General features: G+C 33.9%; 1 protein-coding gene across 4 annotated transcripts in view; it reads right to left on the reverse strand.

Moving 5' to 3' along the window:
• LOC130446109 (calpain-A-like) overlaps positions 1 to 18,531 on the reverse strand; it is a 42,942-nt gene extending 24,411 nt beyond the window's left edge. The window contains exons 1-6 of one of the 4 annotated variants that reach the window (XM_056782183.1): positions 18,340 to 18,531; positions 13,765 to 14,034; positions 13,363 to 13,386; positions 2,371 to 2,550; positions 1,984 to 2,171; positions 259 to 393 (exon numbers count right to left, since the gene is read on the reverse strand). In XM_056782183.1, coding sequence (XP_056638161.1) covers positions 259 to 393; positions 1,984 to 2,171; positions 2,371 to 2,550; positions 13,363 to 13,386; positions 13,765 to 14,007 — 770 coding nt within the window. In that variant the 5' untranslated portion in view covers positions 14,008 to 14,034; positions 18,340 to 18,531. Of the gene's footprint in view, positions 1 to 258; positions 394 to 1,983; positions 2,172 to 2,370; positions 2,551 to 7,356; positions 7,709 to 13,362; positions 13,387 to 13,764; positions 14,035 to 18,339 lie in introns of those variants that run through there. The other 3 variants (XM_056782184.1, XM_056782185.1, XM_056782182.1) reach the window with 3 other exon arrangements.
• Positions 18,532 to 20,433: the final 1,902 nt, after the last annotated feature.

Raw genomic sequence — 20,433 nt, forward strand, 5'->3', positions numbered from 1 at the left:
TTACACTATCTAATTATTGTTTTATTTGTTAGGAAGGTTTGAGAAGCAATTTTACTTCCCACAGATTGAATGTGTCAAAAAAAAACTTTTTAAATATTCACAGAACACAAAATACAGGTTACAACATAATAAGAAGTAATTATTTTAACATTTTAACACCCACCACAAACTTTTTGTACATGTTACAAGAATTAAATGAGTAGTTTCTTGAAATATGAATTAAATATAAATTTAATGTATTGCTTTGATATCACTTACTTTGCGTAAGCTTTTTCTAACAGAGCACTCCAAAATTCGTTTTCTTCAGTAGAATGTAGGAATATCAATTCACCTCTATATGTTGGTAACCTGTCATCAATCACAATATCTATCCATTTGCCATATTGCCAAAATCTAAAACAGAAAATATTATAAATTATATAATAACAAATAATAATATTGACTCATTAATGATTCTGATGAATGACTGATGGTAATTATAACACGCCGTAAACTACTATCTGAGTATGCATTTGAAACAAAGCAACTAACCGAGATTCAGGATCACAAATTTGTATCTATATATGTATGAAAACGATTCCAAACATAGGTAGAGGAGTAGATAGGTCACCTGTAGCTTGGACTTTTATTGTTTTCGATATTAACATATAGAAATGAAAGCTGGGTATATTGACAAACAAAATAAAAAAAAACAATACAAGTAATTGAGGTACTTAAAGGATTGTAAAGGAAATAACGAGTAAAGGCTGAATAAGAAAAAAAGCAATAAGGGAAGAATTGAGTATTAATACGATAGAAACAAGCTATAATTATTTGAACACATAGCTAGGATAATAATTAAGAGAAAAGTTAAAGTTATGTGATAAGAACGATCAAATAACAAACGCAATTGAGGTTGACCTAAGTAAATCTGGAATCAAGAAATAACAGGAATATTGGATAAAAGGGGGCCAAGTAATAACTATGACAAAAAATACAAGCTTAGATAGAAGAATATTACTTGTACCTAGATTTTTAATTGTTTCTTCAGTACCATAAACTACTCTGCGATTATGCATTTTAAATAAAGCATCCAACAGATATTCAAGATGACAATTTTATATGTGTATGCCAAAATAAACGTTCCCAATCTTACTAAGCTGGAATTTTTGAGACCGTTGGTGATATTCATTCTGAACACACTGTTTAGACCACCACTCACAATTACACGCTCGTTTCGATAACCTAGTTTTCGTCTTCAGAGACTGGAATTCAATTTTACATTCAGTCTTCAGACGATAAATTATATGATTTCAAGTTTAGTTAGAAGAATTGATAGGTTACCGTGCCTTGTTTTTTATTGTTTTTCACCAGGTAGGTATCATTTCTTTTTAAATATATATTATCTTTTTGTTTCTTCTTTAACCGGCGCCCCGATCCTTTGAGAACCAGGGTGCAACGTCGAACCACTAACTGGATCAGGTTCACCTCAACGTCCTTCAACCAGCAAAGGCGAAATCTTCCTCTCGGGCACTCAGTCGCCGTCCTCCAGGAACTCCATCATGACTCTGCGAGGGTATCGATCAGAAGGCATCCTCTCCACGTTTCAATTCATTCGGATAGTGGAGTAAGCAAGCAAACGAGAGACGGGGGTACCCTTGAGCTACTTGGCAATAAGCCAGGCCCAGGTCGAGGGGTGCGATGAGTTGGCTACTGCAAGGCTCATCCTCGGAGGCCTTGGCGGAAGAGTACACACGAAGTACCAAGGGCAGGTGGCACTCCTTGAGCCTGGTTAAACGGGTTTTGGCCCTAAACAAATCCACCGGTCCTCCGGGTTGGGGGGTTGAGCGTAGGGTTAACAATCGTAAAAACCCAACTGTTACGAATTCTCAAAAAATCATTGCCATAAGTTTCTTTGTATTTATAGAAACGATGTTAATATCTTCATCCACACTAAATAATGCCAAATGATATATTTTTAAAATATTGAAACAAGAAACTTACCGAAAATGGAATATGCCTGCATATTTATCATCGAACTCTTGATCATCAGGTACGATTTGGAAGAATAAACGGCTGTGCAGGGTTAGATTGGCCGTAGCTGCCAAAAGCCAGCAATCACCAAGGATACCTTGTTGTACATCAAAACGGGAAAACCCTTCCACGAAAAATTTAGGATCAGTGCAAATTTCCTGGAATAAATAATTAATGTTTCATACAATTTAAATATTTTTACTAATATAGTATTGATTTTGAAAGTAGCACCACGAAATGATACACAAAAATCAATATGGACGATTTTAGGTTTTGATTGCTATAATATGGAAGATATAAATAACGATCTTAATCTTCTATTCAATCCTGCTGTAATTATTATATGATATTACTTACGTGGGGTCTTCTCCACTCATAAGTTCTATCCGGTATTTCACTGAAGAACAATGACGTATCAGTAGCAGGAAATTCTGGGTCTTCGAAAAGTGTACCATTAGCGAGACATTCATCACGTAGTTGATAGAAATCTTGTACCCCTCCAGTTTTTGAACGTGTTCCAGATCCTTTTTCACCGAACTAGAAGAGCAAGAAGACACTCAAACCAAATGGATTATTATTATTATTAGACTATAAGTATAAGCAAAGATAGCTGGGACAACTCTTACTAATGGAAGACGCAGACAAACAATAATAATACTGTGAGAAATATTTCTCATCATCATCATTTTTCGCACCCACATACATTTATGAGGATAGTGAATAAAAATTGATAAAAACTTTTTAGGTTACTGTCACCTTTAAATATCTACATAGTTGTTGGATTATAGAAGTGGAGAAAATATATAAAAATGTTCAATATTCACAATATTCAACACTACGAAGTACTATTAGTATCGTGATTCACACAAAATTAAAGCTTTCCTCACGTGTTGCACAATATACTATTCTGAACTATATATCATTCCTCTATAGGGCAGCTTTTGTCACGTTTCATAAAAAATTGATTGAAAAATGTTTCAAGTTTGGAAACGACTCGTTGTTTAGTATTTGTTTGGCAGCCATAAATAGTGGACGTTTTCAGTGGATTCGATACAATACTTTTATACGAAAGGCATTTGCTCAACCAATATAAAAGCTGAACTAGATTCTTCTCTGGATGAGACTGATTCTTCGTTATCAACAGTGAAATATTGGGCAGTTTAAACGAGACCAAAAACGCTGTGGTCGACCAAATGAGGTAGCGACTCCAGAAATGTTAAAGAAAATCGACAAAGCGGTACTGGATGATCATCGACTGAAAGTGCGCGACCTAACAGACATAGTAGGCATTTCAAAAAGTGCAGTATATCGCATATTAACTGAAAATTTGGACATGAGAAAGCTATGTGCAAGATGTTTGCCGCGTTTGCTCACAATGGAACAAAAACAGCGCTATGAAGATGTTTCCATCGAGTGTTGGGCAATATTTCACAGAAATAAAGTCGTTTTATAACCACGGATGAAATATGGGTCCATCACTTCACACCCGAAACAAAAGGTCAATTAAAACAATGGACTTAAAGCGGAAAGTCGGCTGCAAAGAAGGCAAAGACAGTTCTATCTGCAGGCAAGGTCATGGCGTCGGTTTTTTTGGGATGCGCGTGAGATAAATTTCATTGACTATTTTGCAAAAGGAAAATCTATTAACGACGAGTATTATGCGAAGAAATCATCAAAAACGGCCGCATTGGGTAAAAATAAAGTGTTGTTTTATCAAGACAATGCACCACCTCACACACCCGTTATTGCAATGGCTAAAATTAATGAATTAAAGTGTGAATTGCTACTTCATGTAGACTATTCGCCAGATTTAGTGCCCTCGGATTATTTTCTGTTCCCAGATTTAAAAAAATGACTCGATGGCCAAAGATTTTCCAACAATGAAGAGATGATGTCGGCGGTTAATAGCTATTTTGAAGATATTGACAATTATTCTAAGCTAAAAGGAGATTACGTTGAAACATAAATATATTTTTTTTGTTGGGACTATCTTCGTATATCACGAAGCAACTTTTTTATTCAGGTAAAGGTAAACAAGATTTATAAGTTTTTCCGTAAAAGGTCTCGTCGTGAACACCCAATTTACAAATATTGTTTATTGTTGCTCTTACATCTCGAATAGACATGTGAATAACGTTAAATTATTTATTACATAAATCTTACCGTGTTAATAATACTATGATATAAACGTCGTTTTAATTCAGTTTTATGGCACTCGTTTTTGAACGAATCAGTCTCTATAATATATTTCCACGAGGACATTTTTACATGCATAATACTACATTTTTATTTATTTTGGCGTACCCAAACGTTAGGAACTAATATATTACTAAAATATATATAATAAAACGAAAACCATAAAATAGTATCTAAATGATAAGAACGAATGAATCAGTTAAACGATAACAACTTTTGTTTTGTTCATTTTTAACATAAAATTTTATATCTTAAAAGGTCCTAATCCATTTCACGATGAATGCTAGTTGCTCTGAACAATTTAATACATTTGGAAAACACTTCACTGAGGGCGAGGTTCTCAACAGGAATTTCAAAATCGCATATTATAGTTTCTCAATAAATGTAGCGCGCGCGCGCTACATTGGCGGGATTTAAAAACGATCCTCAACTTTAAAAACATGATTCTGATATATGCACTTTCTTGATTTGACTCTCTTTATGTTTTTTTTTCAATATTCTTCGTCGGTCGCTCTTACTTCATCCGTTGTAAGTGTCCCTACTATTATAATTGTCTTTCCTCTACATAGTCTGATGTACGAGGATCTCTAGTTAGCCTACACCAGTTCCGTACATAAACAAAATATTGCGTTACCACAGCAACGTACAATAACTTATTAGAAGTGTCAGTATAAAGTTTGACATCAAAAAAGTAAACCAGAGTTACACGAAAATCGAAAAATTGGAGTATCGAGCCATCATCAAGTACCTGTATTTGAAAGGGTTAAGAGGTAAGCAGATTTACGAAGATATGCTTAATACCCTTGGTGATCAATGTCCTTCGTATGCTACCGTGAAAAATTGGACTGCAAGCTTCAAAAGAGGTAAATTTTCCATTGAAGATAATGACCGATCGGGAAGGCCAGTTTCTGTGTCTGTCTCCGAAAATATCGATGCAGTTCATGACATGTTTTTATCTGACCGTCGAATTGGGCTAAAACGGATATCTGAAACACTGAATATTTCATATGAACGCGTTCATCATATAGTTCACGTAAATTTGGACATGAGAAAAATTGCTGCAAAATGGATCCCCAAATGTTTGAAAGTTGACCAAAAGCTTGCAAAGGTGGAAGCATCGCGTTCGTTCTGTGCTCGATTTGAAAACGATGACTTTTTAAACCGCATTGTTACTATGGATGAGACTTGGGTACATTTCTACGATCCAGAAATAAAGCAACAATCGATGGAATGGCGACACTCTGGTGCTCAAAGACCTAAGAAGTTTCGTGTCCAAAAATCTGTTGGAAAAGTTCTTGCTTCAGTTTTTTGGTATTGCCACGGAGTAATCATGATTTATTTTTTGGACAAGGGTAGAACAATAACTGAAGATTACTATTCTATCCAAAGGTGTTTTATTTCTGCAGGACAACGCCCCTGAACACAAATCTCATGTTGCCATGCAAAAAATTCGTGATTTAGGGTTTGAATTACTAGAACATCCCCTTATTAACCAGATTTGGCTTCGTCCGACTATCATCTCTTTCTTTAACTGAAAAAAAGCTTAAATGTCGTAAATTTTCTTCCAACAAGAAGGTAATAAAAGCAGCTGAGGTCTGATTTGCAGAGCGAGAAGAATCATTTTTTTTAAAGGTCTAGAGACGTTGCAGGTTCGCTGTAATAAATGTATCCAATTAAGAGGAGTATTAGTTGAGTAATAAAATATTTTGACATTGATATTTTGTTTGGTTCTATAGTAGGCTAAGAATTTTTCAATATATCCTCGTAGATTGTATGTTTAGATCTTTCCTTATGTCTGTATTTTTTATTTTATCTTTTTTTGTCACTCCCTTAACTCCTTTTAAATAACTCATCTCTGTTGCTTTCTTAGTTTGATGTCTAGATATTTTTTTATTTATGAATTTAGTGGCGTAATACAAGTTGGGAATTCTTGTATTGTGTCCTGTTTTAATCCATTATTTTTCATAGGTTTTGGTTGCGTTTCAACTTGTTCTATTGTTTCTACGTCGATCCTTATATTCATATTGGTCTTTTCTTCTCCAATCACCATTACTTTTGTTTTATTCTTGTTTATTTTCAGTCGCATAAATCTTTTACTGACGTGTTCCACAACTCAATGTTTTCTTGTAATTTTTTCGTTCTTTGCTATTAATTTAACATCGTCTGCAATTGATATTGATTCTTTGTAGTTGGGAATGTCCCCATATATATATTTTTATTTACTTAAATCAGTGCATCTCTTTATGATCTCGTCCAAGAATATGATTAACGGTAATGGGCTTAAATTTTACCCTTGTCACAATCCCATAAGAACATCAAATGGAAAATTACTTCTTGAGAATAATATCGACCAAGTGGCCGCCATCTAGCCGCTGGCTGGAAAATTCTTAAAGAAATAGCGCTAGGTATGTTCTCTTTTATTGGACTATGTTATTCGCCTCGACTTATAAGAGAACTTGATAGATCTGGACCATGGAATACCTAGATCAATTTGTTTGGAAACATTTCATTAACCAGAGGTAAGCACTAACCCTGGTTGGAAAAAAATTCTGTAGAGTTAACAGTTACTGAATCGCAGAGTGCATTTTCAAAAAATTCTCGAGACATTTAATCCCTTTGAAGATATGATCGCCCAAATCAACATTGTTGGAGAAATTTAAGGTCTTTGGAACATGAATTTGGGGGTTTCTCTTTTTCACCTTCGAAAACTGATGATACCAGTCGTTTAGAGGCTTTGGAAATGGGATTATATAGACGCATGTCCAAGATACCGTGGACAGCTATGCAAACAAACGATGTAGTCCTTAACAGAGCAAATGCGGTTCGTGATTTGGTGGATGATATTAAATGCAAGAAAATAGCTTATAATGGGTGGTAGCCGGTTCAATATCCTCCAGTTGATTATGATAGGTAAAGTTGAAGGTTGTAGAGGAATTGGAAGGAAACAAGCCTCTTAGTTGAAGAATATTAGAGAACGGACTGTTATAAGAGAAGCAGGACAGTTATTTAGACTAGCTCAAGATAGAGTTTTGCCAAGCTGATGGTCAACGTCAAGGGAACTTGATACGGCACGCTAGGAAGAAGAATGGAATCACCAATTACGAATATTTATAAATTGTACTGAAATATCGTAATAGGGAATAGTACCTTATAAAGTGTATTTAGACCACTAGCACTTATTTTCTTCGGCTCAGTTTCCGACACGCTCTCCAACGTACTTATTTTTCGCGATTCGTTAATAACCGGTAACGACGCTTTCTCCCGATAGATTTCGACCGATTTCGCGGCGCTGTGAAGCGCTTTAAAACTACGTTTCTGATCTACATGCTCACCCCCTTCAGTGAAACCCGAACGCGTGGGCGATTTATTGTCCGCGGGAGCGACGCGATAACTCGATTTGACCACCGTTGTTGTTACGCTAACTCTTTCCATGGTAGTAGTCTTTTAGGGAGCGATAGTTTAGACGTTCATTGCTTTCGAATGTTTCGCGCAAACTGAAAAAAATATCATGGATAACGCCATGCCTAACCCTCGGGACGGGAAACGCAATTGCGGTATTTAATCTACTACTGATAATGAAATCGCATTACGCTAATTAATATTTTTATGAAATCTATATATATACATACAACTCTGTTAACCTTTTCTAAATATCAAGGAATTTCAAAGGATTTTTATGGCATGAAGTCCTAGTTTATATCGATTAGCTTGATAATGGGGCTAAACTAGAAAGCAGATTAGCATGAAATATTTTTGGAGTATCCGTCGAAACTGTTAGAAGTAAACAGGAAGTGGAAGATTTTTTACAAGGATCAAAATTAACTTATCAGAAAAAACAATTGGACACTGTGTGAGAACTAACCACAAATATTATCAATAAAAATTTATTTCTGGTTGAATCATTACAAGGGATTTAGTTTTTATTTCCGCTCGGAATATAAAACCTCTCACTTGAACCACAAAGCCTCTATTATAATTTAAACTATTTCTTAAATACGATATATAAATGAAATAAAGTGTTGCACTAATTGCATCGACGTTCCTAGGAATCAATTCTACTCGATTACCCTCGAATATTCGAGACACCAGAAGCACGTAATTAGTGAGGGGCAAATAAACACTTAAAGTACTTTAAGAAAACAAAATCAACTATTTTAGAAACAATATCAGACCCATTTTAGGTATTTTCATAATTTCACATTGGAAATTGGGTATTTCATAGTTCATTATGTCTAGAAAACTTTTCTAAACAATATGTTGCTTTTTGAGCGCCAAAAAGTGAGTGAGTCTGACAAGTTAAAACTTGCAAGTACCGGCTTCTTTGTTTAACATTCTTCAACTGTGAATTGTTACTTCGGTGTTTTTGATTGTAGTTTAGTTCCAGTTAGTCCTGTGGAACGCAAGAATTTATATCTTTTTAAGGAACTATCGGTTGAAACTGGTGCATTAATCGCAAGTCTTCTTAGTTTAGTCAAAACTAACCGCACCATTACCGCTGAATTAAAAATACCTGGACGTACCGTGGTATTACATCCACTAGGAGCTTTGACAATAGAAAACGTACAGGGCGGTCTCGAACACTCACAACCGCTCAAGTAAACGTATTGTATTGTCGACGACCCACGGGTCCACCTCTTGGGCTAAGCTTGCTTTTTATTTTTTGTGTATCACGCTAACTATAGGGTGGGCAAAAACTTTTGATCGGTACTGTAAAAACTCAACTAAATAAAAGAACATGGCTCGCCAAAACAGGGATGAGGGAAGTTAGACAGAAGGATAGGTAATCTTTCCTCAACGACCACTGTTCCGTAAACAAGTTCGGCAGGTTTTAGGCGTATTATATCAACACTTACAATATGAAGACGACTTCATAATGTAAGTTTACGAGTTAAAAGACCTTTACGATTCTCCACTCTACTGTCTAGACATAATTTTTCTCCTTTCTATCATTTTATATTACATAAACTATATTTTCAACAAGACTGATTTTAGAGTCCAAGACTTTTGACGTTGTCCATATTTCTGTTAACTATTTATAATAGGAACAAAAAAAAATTAAAGACTTCTGTTCGATGGATACCCAATGGTTTATAAATAAAATGTGACATAGGTTTGTTCAAACCTACTAATCTAGACCGTTCTTGGAATCGTTTATAGATATTTCTGTTCTGGTAACAGTTCTATGGCTTAGAACCGTCACCGTACCGAGGACGATTTTTTTATTTGGGTTGGAATGAACCTAATAAATTCAAAAAATGATTTTAACACGTTACCAAGTATAAATGTTTATCTCCGTCTTCGTTCCATTCAAATGACGTTCTTTTCAAAGGACAATTTTTATCGGTACAGAATTTTCTTTCAAGTTTTAAAGTACAATCTGCAGTTTTCGGACTGTCATTTTCATTAATACTAATAGATTTTGTAAATTGTTTCAGAACGGGTTTAGTTGGTTCAATAGTCTGTTTTTCCGGTTGAGCAGGTAACTGATTTTGTGATTCGGATATTTCATTGATCAATTTTGGATAAAATGGTTTTGTCTGTGATTTAATACTTTTTGGTAGCAGTTCGCACATTTTTCCAGACAAAGCGGTTAACTCGTTAGTGACTTCACACCGTTTACAGGAAGTAGTTCGCGGTCTTTTTTTAGACGAATAAGAAGCTTCTGCGTTCACTTTAGAATATACCGTATTTGGAACATCGTCGCTTTTATCGTTTCGACTTCTATTTGTGTTCGGCATTCTTTTTTGTTTGGTTCGACGATTTTTCAAAGGATATGTGTCCAAATAACACAATACATCTTTGTGGATATAATTTATATATTCTACAGATTGCAGATCGTGTTTCTTCTTATTGTAATTTGACGTTTTCTCGTTAAAACCTGAACAAGATTGGGAAGTTCTATTATAGAACGACTCCCACATAATACTACCTACATATCAATTCTTCGATATGATATATGAAATAACCGATACAAAAGTTTATCGTTTTTAGAGGAAACTGACAAAAAACGTCGTTAAAACAATGTCACTGTCACTTTAATCTCTACTAAAGTGGATGTAAATTGTCACTTTTATTTTATTGAAGTTTTAAATTTCTTTATAAGTTTTTGTAAAAAACACTAATCTGAAAGGCAATTCTCAAACCTGTTAGGACCTAGAAGGTAGCATTTTGGGTATAAGCAACCAATTCCTATTACTACAGCCGTAAGTTATACAAAGAGATTGAGTCTCCGTTCAAAAAAACGAGAATCTTACCACGTGTAACAACCAATCTGCGTTAAATTGAATCACACATATATATATAAAGTCGCGTTAGTTACTGTATTTATAACTTGAGAAAGACGAAGGTCAGAACCAGGAAAAGGACATAAAACGAGGTACATAAAAACAAACGGAAAACCGAAAAATTTATTAATCGAGCAGTTCATTATATTAATGCTTATAGAATCGAATTTGGAAAAAAAATCAGTACCTTCAACTTGCATCCCTCTCTTTCTCATGGACGATTAGGATTACTCGGAGACAGACAGAGATACGATCACGAGATATTCAACAAAAAACAATCACTAGGGGCTAAATCCGTAGCATTATTCGGCACACAAATCGGCACAATCAGTTGGCGTGAAATTCTCCTTTGATTATCTTATACTACTCAAAGGTTTTATATTTTTAAATGTTGTCTATGTGCATCCCTAAAGGTCGATTCGACTTTATTAGCTGAAAAATCCATCTTAGCCTTTCTTGTTTCTGTTTGAATTACTACTTAATCTTTGATGTGATGTGATGGATCCATCATGTTTCGCTCACAATTACGAAACTCTTCTTTAGAAAGGTTCAATAACGCCAAACACTCCGTGATTGCGTTTGTGAGCGATAGAACCATAGTGATCATTCCAAATTGACACTCAGCTATCCAGAACGTTTTGAACTTATTCGGCCACAAATTTTAGATTTCAATCGATGGTACAGAGTATTTATCAAGCTTAGCCTTGTATTCGGTGAGGGTTTTTTACAAAATACTCAATATTTCCCCCCCTAAAGTATACAGCTAACAAAAGCTGTCAAAAACAACGGAAATGACAGGTTATTCTAACTTTTACAGTAGTCAAATGACAGATAGTTACACTATATTTGCATTATGGATGTACAGTTACTATAAATAAAATGGTTAAAATTTAATTTTTACAAAGACCAGGTTTCTTCGGAATTGATGTAGAAGAGCCACACAATGGCTGTTTTCTTTTCTTTCCGCATAATTTACAAATATTTTCATTAAGGGCCAAACGGGAGGGACGTTTTTTCTTTTTACCACATGTGCAGCAATTGGAGGTATAGTTATTTTTCTTATTACAGGCGCAGCACTCATTCAATAGCCGGTCCTCTTCGTCTTCTTCTGGAAGAGGAACTTTTTTCCTGTGTCCACAATCTTTACACATTACCAAAGTAGTTTTTCGCGAATCTTTTTGCGCATTAGCACATTTGCATTTTTTGGTTGATGGTTTCACGGAAGCCGAAGTTTTTTTGTTTCCAGTAGACCGTTGTTGCATAGATTTATGACATGGACAGCTTTTACAACAGGCGCAAGGTCCCTTCAGTCTAGGATTTGCACCCGGTGGAAGACCTGCTTGGCACGGACAACGTTTACAGCACCTACATCCCTTACCACCTACACCGCCCATACCATTCATTCCAAAGTATCCATCTTTGCCATATTCACCATATTGTCCGTATTCTCCACCTTTGCCGTATTCGCCATCTTTGCCGTATTCACCACCTTTGCCATATTCACCGTTTGTCCCTTTTTGACCTGCTCCTCCAGCGTTAGCGCTACCCTCTCCCACACCTTTTTCACGTAAATCTAAAGAACTTTTTGATGTAGTTCTGTCAGCGGTATTCTTTCCATTTTTACTGGATTCCTTTTTCTTTTTACTATAGGGATCTGGAAAACCGGTCCAAAGGAGCAATGGCTCTAAAGGTGGTCGACGTGGACAACAGCATGGTCTACAACATATTTTACAACATGCTGGCTGTGGATTGCAACAATTAGTGCAAATTGCGGCACATGCGTTAGGCAGAAAACAAGTCATGGGACATTTTTTACTTGAAAATTTTGACACACTTTTGAATTATTTTGGCATGTGACAAAAATATTCAATCAATCTAAGCAATTGAATGTGCGTTCAACAAATTGAAGGTTGAATTATTGTATTCAGACGATTCGTTAACTTACTACTAAGTGCAATCAACATATCCTAGAGTTTGTCCTGGTATGAGAAACGTATTAAGAAGAAGAAATGTTGGGGAAGGTGTATTATGTTATATTTAGTATTTGATATATTAATAAGAATTCCACAGAATGAAAACCAACCATGGAGATAGTTTCAAGAGTATCTATGTTTATCATATGAAGAAAGGATTATATTACGTTGGAACCTCTAATAGTTTCTCAGTCGACTGTTTAAATTTATAATCCCGACCTGTCAAAAAGTTTAGTTCCATAACTAAAGATAATAGTGTATATGTCATTCACAGAACAAAAAGTTCTGCCATGTCACGGCTATAGCAACGCCTTGGTGATACTAGTAGTAACTTAAGTCGACTACTTCAACTGAAATATCTTCTTTGTTTCTTTTTCAGCCGTTTTCTGTCTTGTGTCGTTCGAAAACCACCACTACCACCAAAAAAATGGGATTATTCTTCCATTATAACCAACTCTGAGCAATATTTCTAGTATGGCCCTCTCCATCGCCCTGAGTGTTGTTCTTAATCATATTGACGGAGAAACGATGCAAATGTTAGGAGACAACAATAAATTACAGAATTACAAATAAAAAAACTTAATTATGGGTTAGAAATGCTTAAAAATAACGGAATGGAACAATCTAGATCGAGGTTGTCCGTACTAACTTAATATTTCTGCAATTTTGATAGAACTTTCCTAAGAATGATCTGGTTTGGTAACATCAACAAAAGTTGATTGTGAGTCATTTTTTGCATAAATATGAGTAAATTAAAACTAGTCTGTATATAAAATTAGATAACAAAGCTCACCACAGTTATGAAGCATACATAAAAAACATATTAAAAAACACTACAAAAAGCTAATTGGTAAAAATGATTCACAATAAGCGCGTTTCTAGATTGTAAAACTCACCGGGTCATATCTTCTGGGAGAAAACTGCACAATTAAAACAAAAATAAAGAATAATTAAAACAAAAATAAAGAATAAGAAAAAAAGAAGAGGTGAAAAATTCAACACTTGAGTTTCGACTTAGCTTTTAGAAGTGGCCAATCAAAACTCATGACATTATCATAACTATGTGCAGTTTATCGACTTAATATCTTCAATGTTTTATTATCATTTATTTACAACAACCGCAGTAATCAGGGCAATTGGTGCTAAATCGCATTTTGTTGCAGTAATTCCATATTAACAATTGTTGCTATTGAAGAGCATTTACGGATATGGTAAAAAAACACACCTGATAAGTTAATCATTAAGAAACCTCTTTAAATGATAGAGTTAATTCTTTATTAGATAGTATGGAAACTTACCCATGCGTTTTGTTTGGTAAGCTTCTCCGCATGTATTAAGGGTTCTTCCACGGCTGTAGCGTTTACTTCCGAGCAATCTACAGGTGCTGAACGCCATGCGCTTGGATCTAGCTGCCATCCATAGCCATTACCATGCCAACCGTATCCATTGGCAGCACTGGGTGGTTGCTGGTAATGGATAACTGGGTAAGCGTTAAAGTATTGATTATAAGGCACACACACAGGATAGGGTGGACTTTGCATGTTTCAATGTATAGATCCGAGATATAACTGAAACAAATATCGATAAATCCAACAAGGGAAAGACGTCAAAGCATTTGGTAGTGACAATGTTTTGCTAGCATAATAACAAGACATCAAAACTACCACGAATAGGTAGTACCTCGCCAATTCTATGACAATTTACTTAGTTGTGTTCGGAATCTAGATTTTAACAATAAATAAACCAAGGATTTATTTTTGAAATATTGAAGCACTATCCATGCTAATGGAAAGAAGCGGTGATGCTTATAATGAGAGTGAGCGAATAGGATCCCAAGTGTTCACAGAACTTCTCCCCATAATGAGCAAGATAGCCGAGAGAGTCATCATGAAGAAATTTCTCGTCATGATCATGCGAGCAGATTAATTCGGATTTAGGACGAAAGAGAAAGTTCTGAATATAATCGATTACGCTACTCAAAAAATCAATAGGAATCCACCAACTGGATGTCATCAAAGCCTTCAATCGTGTCTTGTTCAAGTGTATATTCCAAACCTTCGGTTGTGCGACTACCTGCAGAACTGAAAATTCAGGATCAACCTCAACAGAACCAGATCTAAACTTGATTGGATGGATGCAGGAGTGCCACACGGAGTATATTTCCAATACTATATAAAATCTTTATGTCTGACATCTCCAAGATCTATTTAAATATGTCGTAACTTGTTTCTAGTGTTATGAAGAGTACAATTGATTTACTTTCTTTTAATAATTATTTGTTTATCGACAGCAAGGGAAATATGTGGTTAATGAGCGTTGATTTAATTGTTTTAAAAGTGAAGATAGTTCATGTTCAGGTCTTCCAATCAGTAGAAAAGCAACCTAGTACCAGCACTCGCCGATTATCGAACCCCCTTGGACCTTACAAAGGAGTATGGGGAGAAGGAACAAATTCTATAGCATACAATATGATGCAATGGGATTCTGGTGGTAGAAAAAGACTCGACTGACCTAGGATAAAATGGTCAAAAGAGGTGGGAAACGACCTAAGCAGAGTAGGAGTTAGAAAAAGACAATAAATAAAAAGTTTTTTTTTCAATCTCTGGGGCTATGAATCTATAGACAAGTTTTTCAACGCCCTCTTCCAAAAAATGTTCCGCAAAAGAATTCAATTAGGTATTGACGTTGTTTTTTAAAATATCCGTTGGTTTGGATTCGCCATTCTTTTAGCCACGTCTTCAGTTCTGGAGTAAGATCAAGTCGCAGGATGCTGCGTCAAGACTTAAGGCGGATATTCGAAATTTAATTCGAATTGTTCGTTTGGTTGGACCAGCATTGTTTGGAATAGCGTTGATATGGATTAGCATTTTTCCAGTCGTGAGTATTCCTTCTCATTTGTTGTGAATCATCAAATTTGACAATGGGCGGATTGCATAAACTTTGCAAGAGAAAAAATAGGTTTTTTGGAACTTTCAAAACTTAATAAATGTTCTAAATTACTCTTTTTTCAACTAATGCTCAAAAAAGAAACATTGGAATAGAGAATTTATCTTTTACAAGAATTGTTCCATCTATCTGAGGAAACTGTATAATAATAGTTGTGAAGCATATTACTTTTGAAAATATTTCTGCCGGGATAATTTCTAAACATGTGGCCAACGCAATTAAATGTTATTTCTGGAAAATACACTTATTCTCGTAGTGTTTTTATATCAGAAATGTCTAATTTTAGGTGAGGATGATGACTAATTAATCAAGAAATTTCCAATGTGTTCTTTATTTATCAAAAAATATTTCGTACCCGTATATTAAAATGGAAGTTAATTGGGTTTTTAATATTACTTCAATTAACTCAATAAATTTCTATATTTTGGAGGAATTTTACAACCAATATTTAACCAACTTGATCTATTAACTTACAAACTCTGATAATAAAACATACGAGGGTTGTCTAATAAATTTATAACTGAACACAAAACACGACTTTTTTTCCATAATTAATAAATTTTATTTCTTCTTTTAACTCTGTATACACTTTTCCCAGCAAGGCTCTAACCTTTTTAGCCCTTTTAAATAAGAAATGCTGTTTTTTTCCTGAAAAAAGGCGTTTATATATGCTATATCGTCCTCCTCTCTTGAAAATCTCATGTAAGGAAGCTTTTTAAACAGGAAAAAGTCGCTGGGGTCCATATCTGGTAATTACGGTGGGTATTTTACTTCTTCAGAATCTTAATCTTCTGTCCTAATTTTATTTATTGGACAATTTATCTCATCAATTTTTCTATATACCAATGGTACGAGGGTGGTTCAAATATAAACCAGATTTTTTTTGGTCACGACGCCCCAGAACAAGTGACGATGAGAACGTCGGCACTGTAGAAAAACTCATTTGGGGAGACCGACGCAGCGTAGGTAGGATTGAGCAAATAATTCATGAACAGCTGGGTCACCGCAAAATTTCATCCAGATGGGTGCAAAGACTTCTGAATTTTGAGCAGAAATTCACAAGCATGTAAGTTTGCACGCTTCTTCTGCAGTATATGAAAAAGAAGGAAAAAATGTATTGCACCACAAACGAGACTTGGGTACAACACTATATTTCGGAGATAAGCACGGGTCTAAGAAGTGGAGGAATAAAGACAAAGGGACGCCAGTTAAACCGAGAAGATGTTGTGTACCGTGTTTTAGCACATGAGAAGAGTAATTTTCTCACTCAGTAACGAACTATGAACGCGCTGTAATATACTAACGTCCTAAAAAACTCGTCGAAACCTATCTACAGATCAAAATTCGTAGTGTAATTCTGCTACAAGTTAACGCCAGACCTCATACATCCGGCTTACGATGGAAACATGGAACGAATTGGATTGGGAAACATTGGAACACCCTCCTCTTAGTCACGATTTGTCACTGTGCGACTATCATTTATTTGGTCCATTGAAAGAGGAATAGACTGTAGAATTCCTCGTGCACGAATGGTTACGTGACAAGCCGAGAGATTTTCACGAAAAAGGCATTCTGAGAGGTGAGGCAAAAGTGTATAAAGTAAGTCGAGAACTGTAAAAAATTTCAGCTCTGTAATTTTTATAATAAAATTCTTTATATAAAAATTCCGGTTTATATTTGAACCACCCGCGTATCTTGTTTTACTTTGTTGATTAAAATTTCTTCATTAATTTTTAGACATAAAAATCTAGACTATGTTGTGGTCTATCATTGGATACATTAAATTTCCAGTTGACCATTCACTCAGCTCAGTATAAATCCTTTGGAAAGTCTATTTTTTTTGTTCCGACTCTGTAGATTCAAAATTATCGCCTTAAATTGTTTCGTGATTTTAACATCACAATCATAGTCTACTAAACTACTCCAAATAACATTTTTTTTCTCTTAATTTTCATTTATAAAAAAAATCGGTGCACCTTTAAATTATTTTCTAAAATTCTCAGGGTGATTGATGTTCAATAATCTCTTATACCAAAATAACCAAAAATTGAAATTAATTAGTTACTATTTGAAGATTAGATATAAATTGACTCAAGTTTTGACTTTATTTTAAGAATTTCATTAAAAAACAAGAAATGTAGAAAACAACCTGAATGTATACTTTTTTTATTGATATATTTCCATTACTGATTAAATTTATTTCCTATGATTTGTTCTTCAATTTAATTCAAAGAATTCTATACAAGTATGAGTAGTTCTAAAGTTAATTATATACCCAGTAAGTAATTTATATAAAATATATGACTAATTTAAACATGAGGTCATTTATTTTGTTCAGCATTTTTAAACAGTAAAAGTTCAGTAGCTTTCGATCTTATTTAAAAATTTCGAGTTGATTACCTACTTACAAACCTGGTATGAAAAATTCTAGTTTACAAAAATACATCGATCTTAATTATCTTTGTTGAAAATAGAAACTTGTCTACTAACGACAAATTACAGGATATTTTTGTTTTTTGCTTACTTTTACAAAAATCACTATAAAATACAGCATTGTTTGAGTTTTGGCAACACATTACTGCAGATATTTTATTTTAATATACATTAATAGTATACTCTTCTATATTAACTTTTTATTCATAATAATAGATAATATTTATTAATTTAATTAACTCAAATTGAAAGATAGTGTCAGCATATAATTCGCGTGTTTATGCATAGTTTTATACCATAGTGAATCGTTAAATTTTAGGTTAGGCCTATAAATGAAAACAAAGAATGGAATTACAAGTTGAATTTAATTCCTGTTATACATTTTACTCTTCGTATACACGTAATTATGACCTAGAAAACAGTGATAGCGGGTGCAAATGAATTTTAGATAAACACAACATGACATCACGATCTGGAAATCAATGATAACTTACCTAACCTAACAGATAAAAAAACACTGCACAAACAGCTGACACACTAGAACTAAAACTAAGCGAAGTTATGGGAAATCATTTGGTATTATATCGTTTAATCACAAAATAGTAATTATGAATATGATAACCAACAAATTGGACTAGACAACTCACTCCTACAAAACATAAACGAAAATGTCGAAAATACGCAATGGAAGGGGGATTCAAGGTAATTTTTCTTCTTTCCAAGGTTATGTTGAGATCGAGTTGTAATGGATTCATGCAGTCATTGGTGTAGAATGAAATTTTATTGCACCAGTTTATATTAAAACTTGGGTCATGGTTAAAATAGTTTTGATGGGTAAATCAATTAGCGATTAGGAATCACCTGTACGTAATGGAGCTGATAAGATAATAAATAATAACAACATTTGTGTTAAAATATTTTGGGTATGATATGATAAAAATGCTAAAAATAGAAACCGAATGACATGAAATATTGCACAGGTCTGGCTTTAGATAAAATCTTTTAATTGTTTGTTTCTAGTCAAACGAAAAAATCACGATTATATTAAAATCACACAAAAATATATGGTTAAAATCCTTAAAAAATTATTATTGGGGAAGTTGTTATAACTGATTTTATCAGAAAATCTATAATATATAAATAAAATGCTTGTTTAGTACGTAAAGACATGTTTTCTTCTATTACCACCAGCACTAATCAACTTCAAATTGGGGTGGTAAATATACCCTTTGGTCTCCAGGTCATACTAAACGAGTCGCGGTGTGTGGTTGTGAGTGGCGAAAAAGTGAAAATATATATACTTCTGCCCTTTTCTAACGCATGAGAAAAATATTTCAAAATTTCTGGAATGGTCTAGAAAGTTCAATGTGTTCAATTAATATAATCGATTGAAAATGTTCTAAAAAGTTCTAGAACTTTCTTTAATAATTTGGAGAAAATTCTTAAATGCGTGCAATTTATTATAAGCGATTTAAAACGTTCTAGAAAGTTATAGAAATTTTTGGATTGATCTGGAAAGTTAATTAGTTTACACTATTAGAAATACTCTATATACAATGGCCGCATAATTCTCTCAATATCGAAAATAGAAATCTACAATGTCTATGTTGAAAAATGTATCTTTATAAATTTTATATATAATTAAATATGCGATGTATTTCAACCCGAGCAACGCAAAGTTTCGCTGCTAGTAACCATTTAAAAAGTTTCCTATCAACTTTCTAATTTAGAAACTATTAAATATTATTAAAATCGTTTTAGAAGGAAATCGCCCTAATTGCTGAATATATTATTAACTAATTCCACGAAATATTTTTATCTTCATAATTTACAATTTCTTTATCTTTATTTCATTTCCTTTGGCTTCATATCGATAGATTATCTTTTACTGATATTATAGACTTCCTATATGATTAATTTAAAATTAAATAAAACGATCTAATAATATACATAACATGAAAATGAATTAACTGGAGACAACAAAATATTTCGACTGTACCTAAGCTCTAGAGCATTGATTTCGAAACTTTTTTGTTTCATAGACCACTTTTAAAAGTTTCCTGGATTCGATGGACATTACAACGAAATTCCTAATTTTGAAAAAAAGTGATTAGATCTATCTAGGGAAACTTTCGTTGCGACTGAGTTTCAACGTCGAATTAACAATTTTCAAATCAAGAGGGTTGGAATTGATTACTTGATAGCGTTAAGTATTTGATAATTAAATCAACTAAACAAGTTTTCATTTAAATTGTAATGGATTTTGTTGTGAGTGGATGTCAAAAAAGTCAAGGTTGGCAAATTGGTGTGGATTTTTTTGTGATATATCCTAAGACATTCTGGTACCTATATGGTGTAAAAGATTTGAATAATATGCATGAAATGTTTGAGATAAGAATGTATTCAACTTGGTAATTTGTTGCGTCTAATAATTACAGTAGTGAACCTATTTTTAATATCAGGTTAAAAATAACTTTAAACTAAAATAAAACTTTTTCATTACATCACAATTTTTGGATATTCCAAACAAGAAATTTTGTTTTAGAAAATAATCTTTGAACATCATTCATCAAATAAGTTATTATATA

Source organism: Diorhabda sublineata, chromosome 6, assembly GCF_026230105.1.
Source record: "Diorhabda sublineata isolate icDioSubl1.1 chromosome 6, icDioSubl1.1, whole genome shotgun sequence".
NCBI classification, from domain to species: Eukaryota; Metazoa; Arthropoda; class Insecta; order Coleoptera; family Chrysomelidae; genus Diorhabda; species Diorhabda sublineata.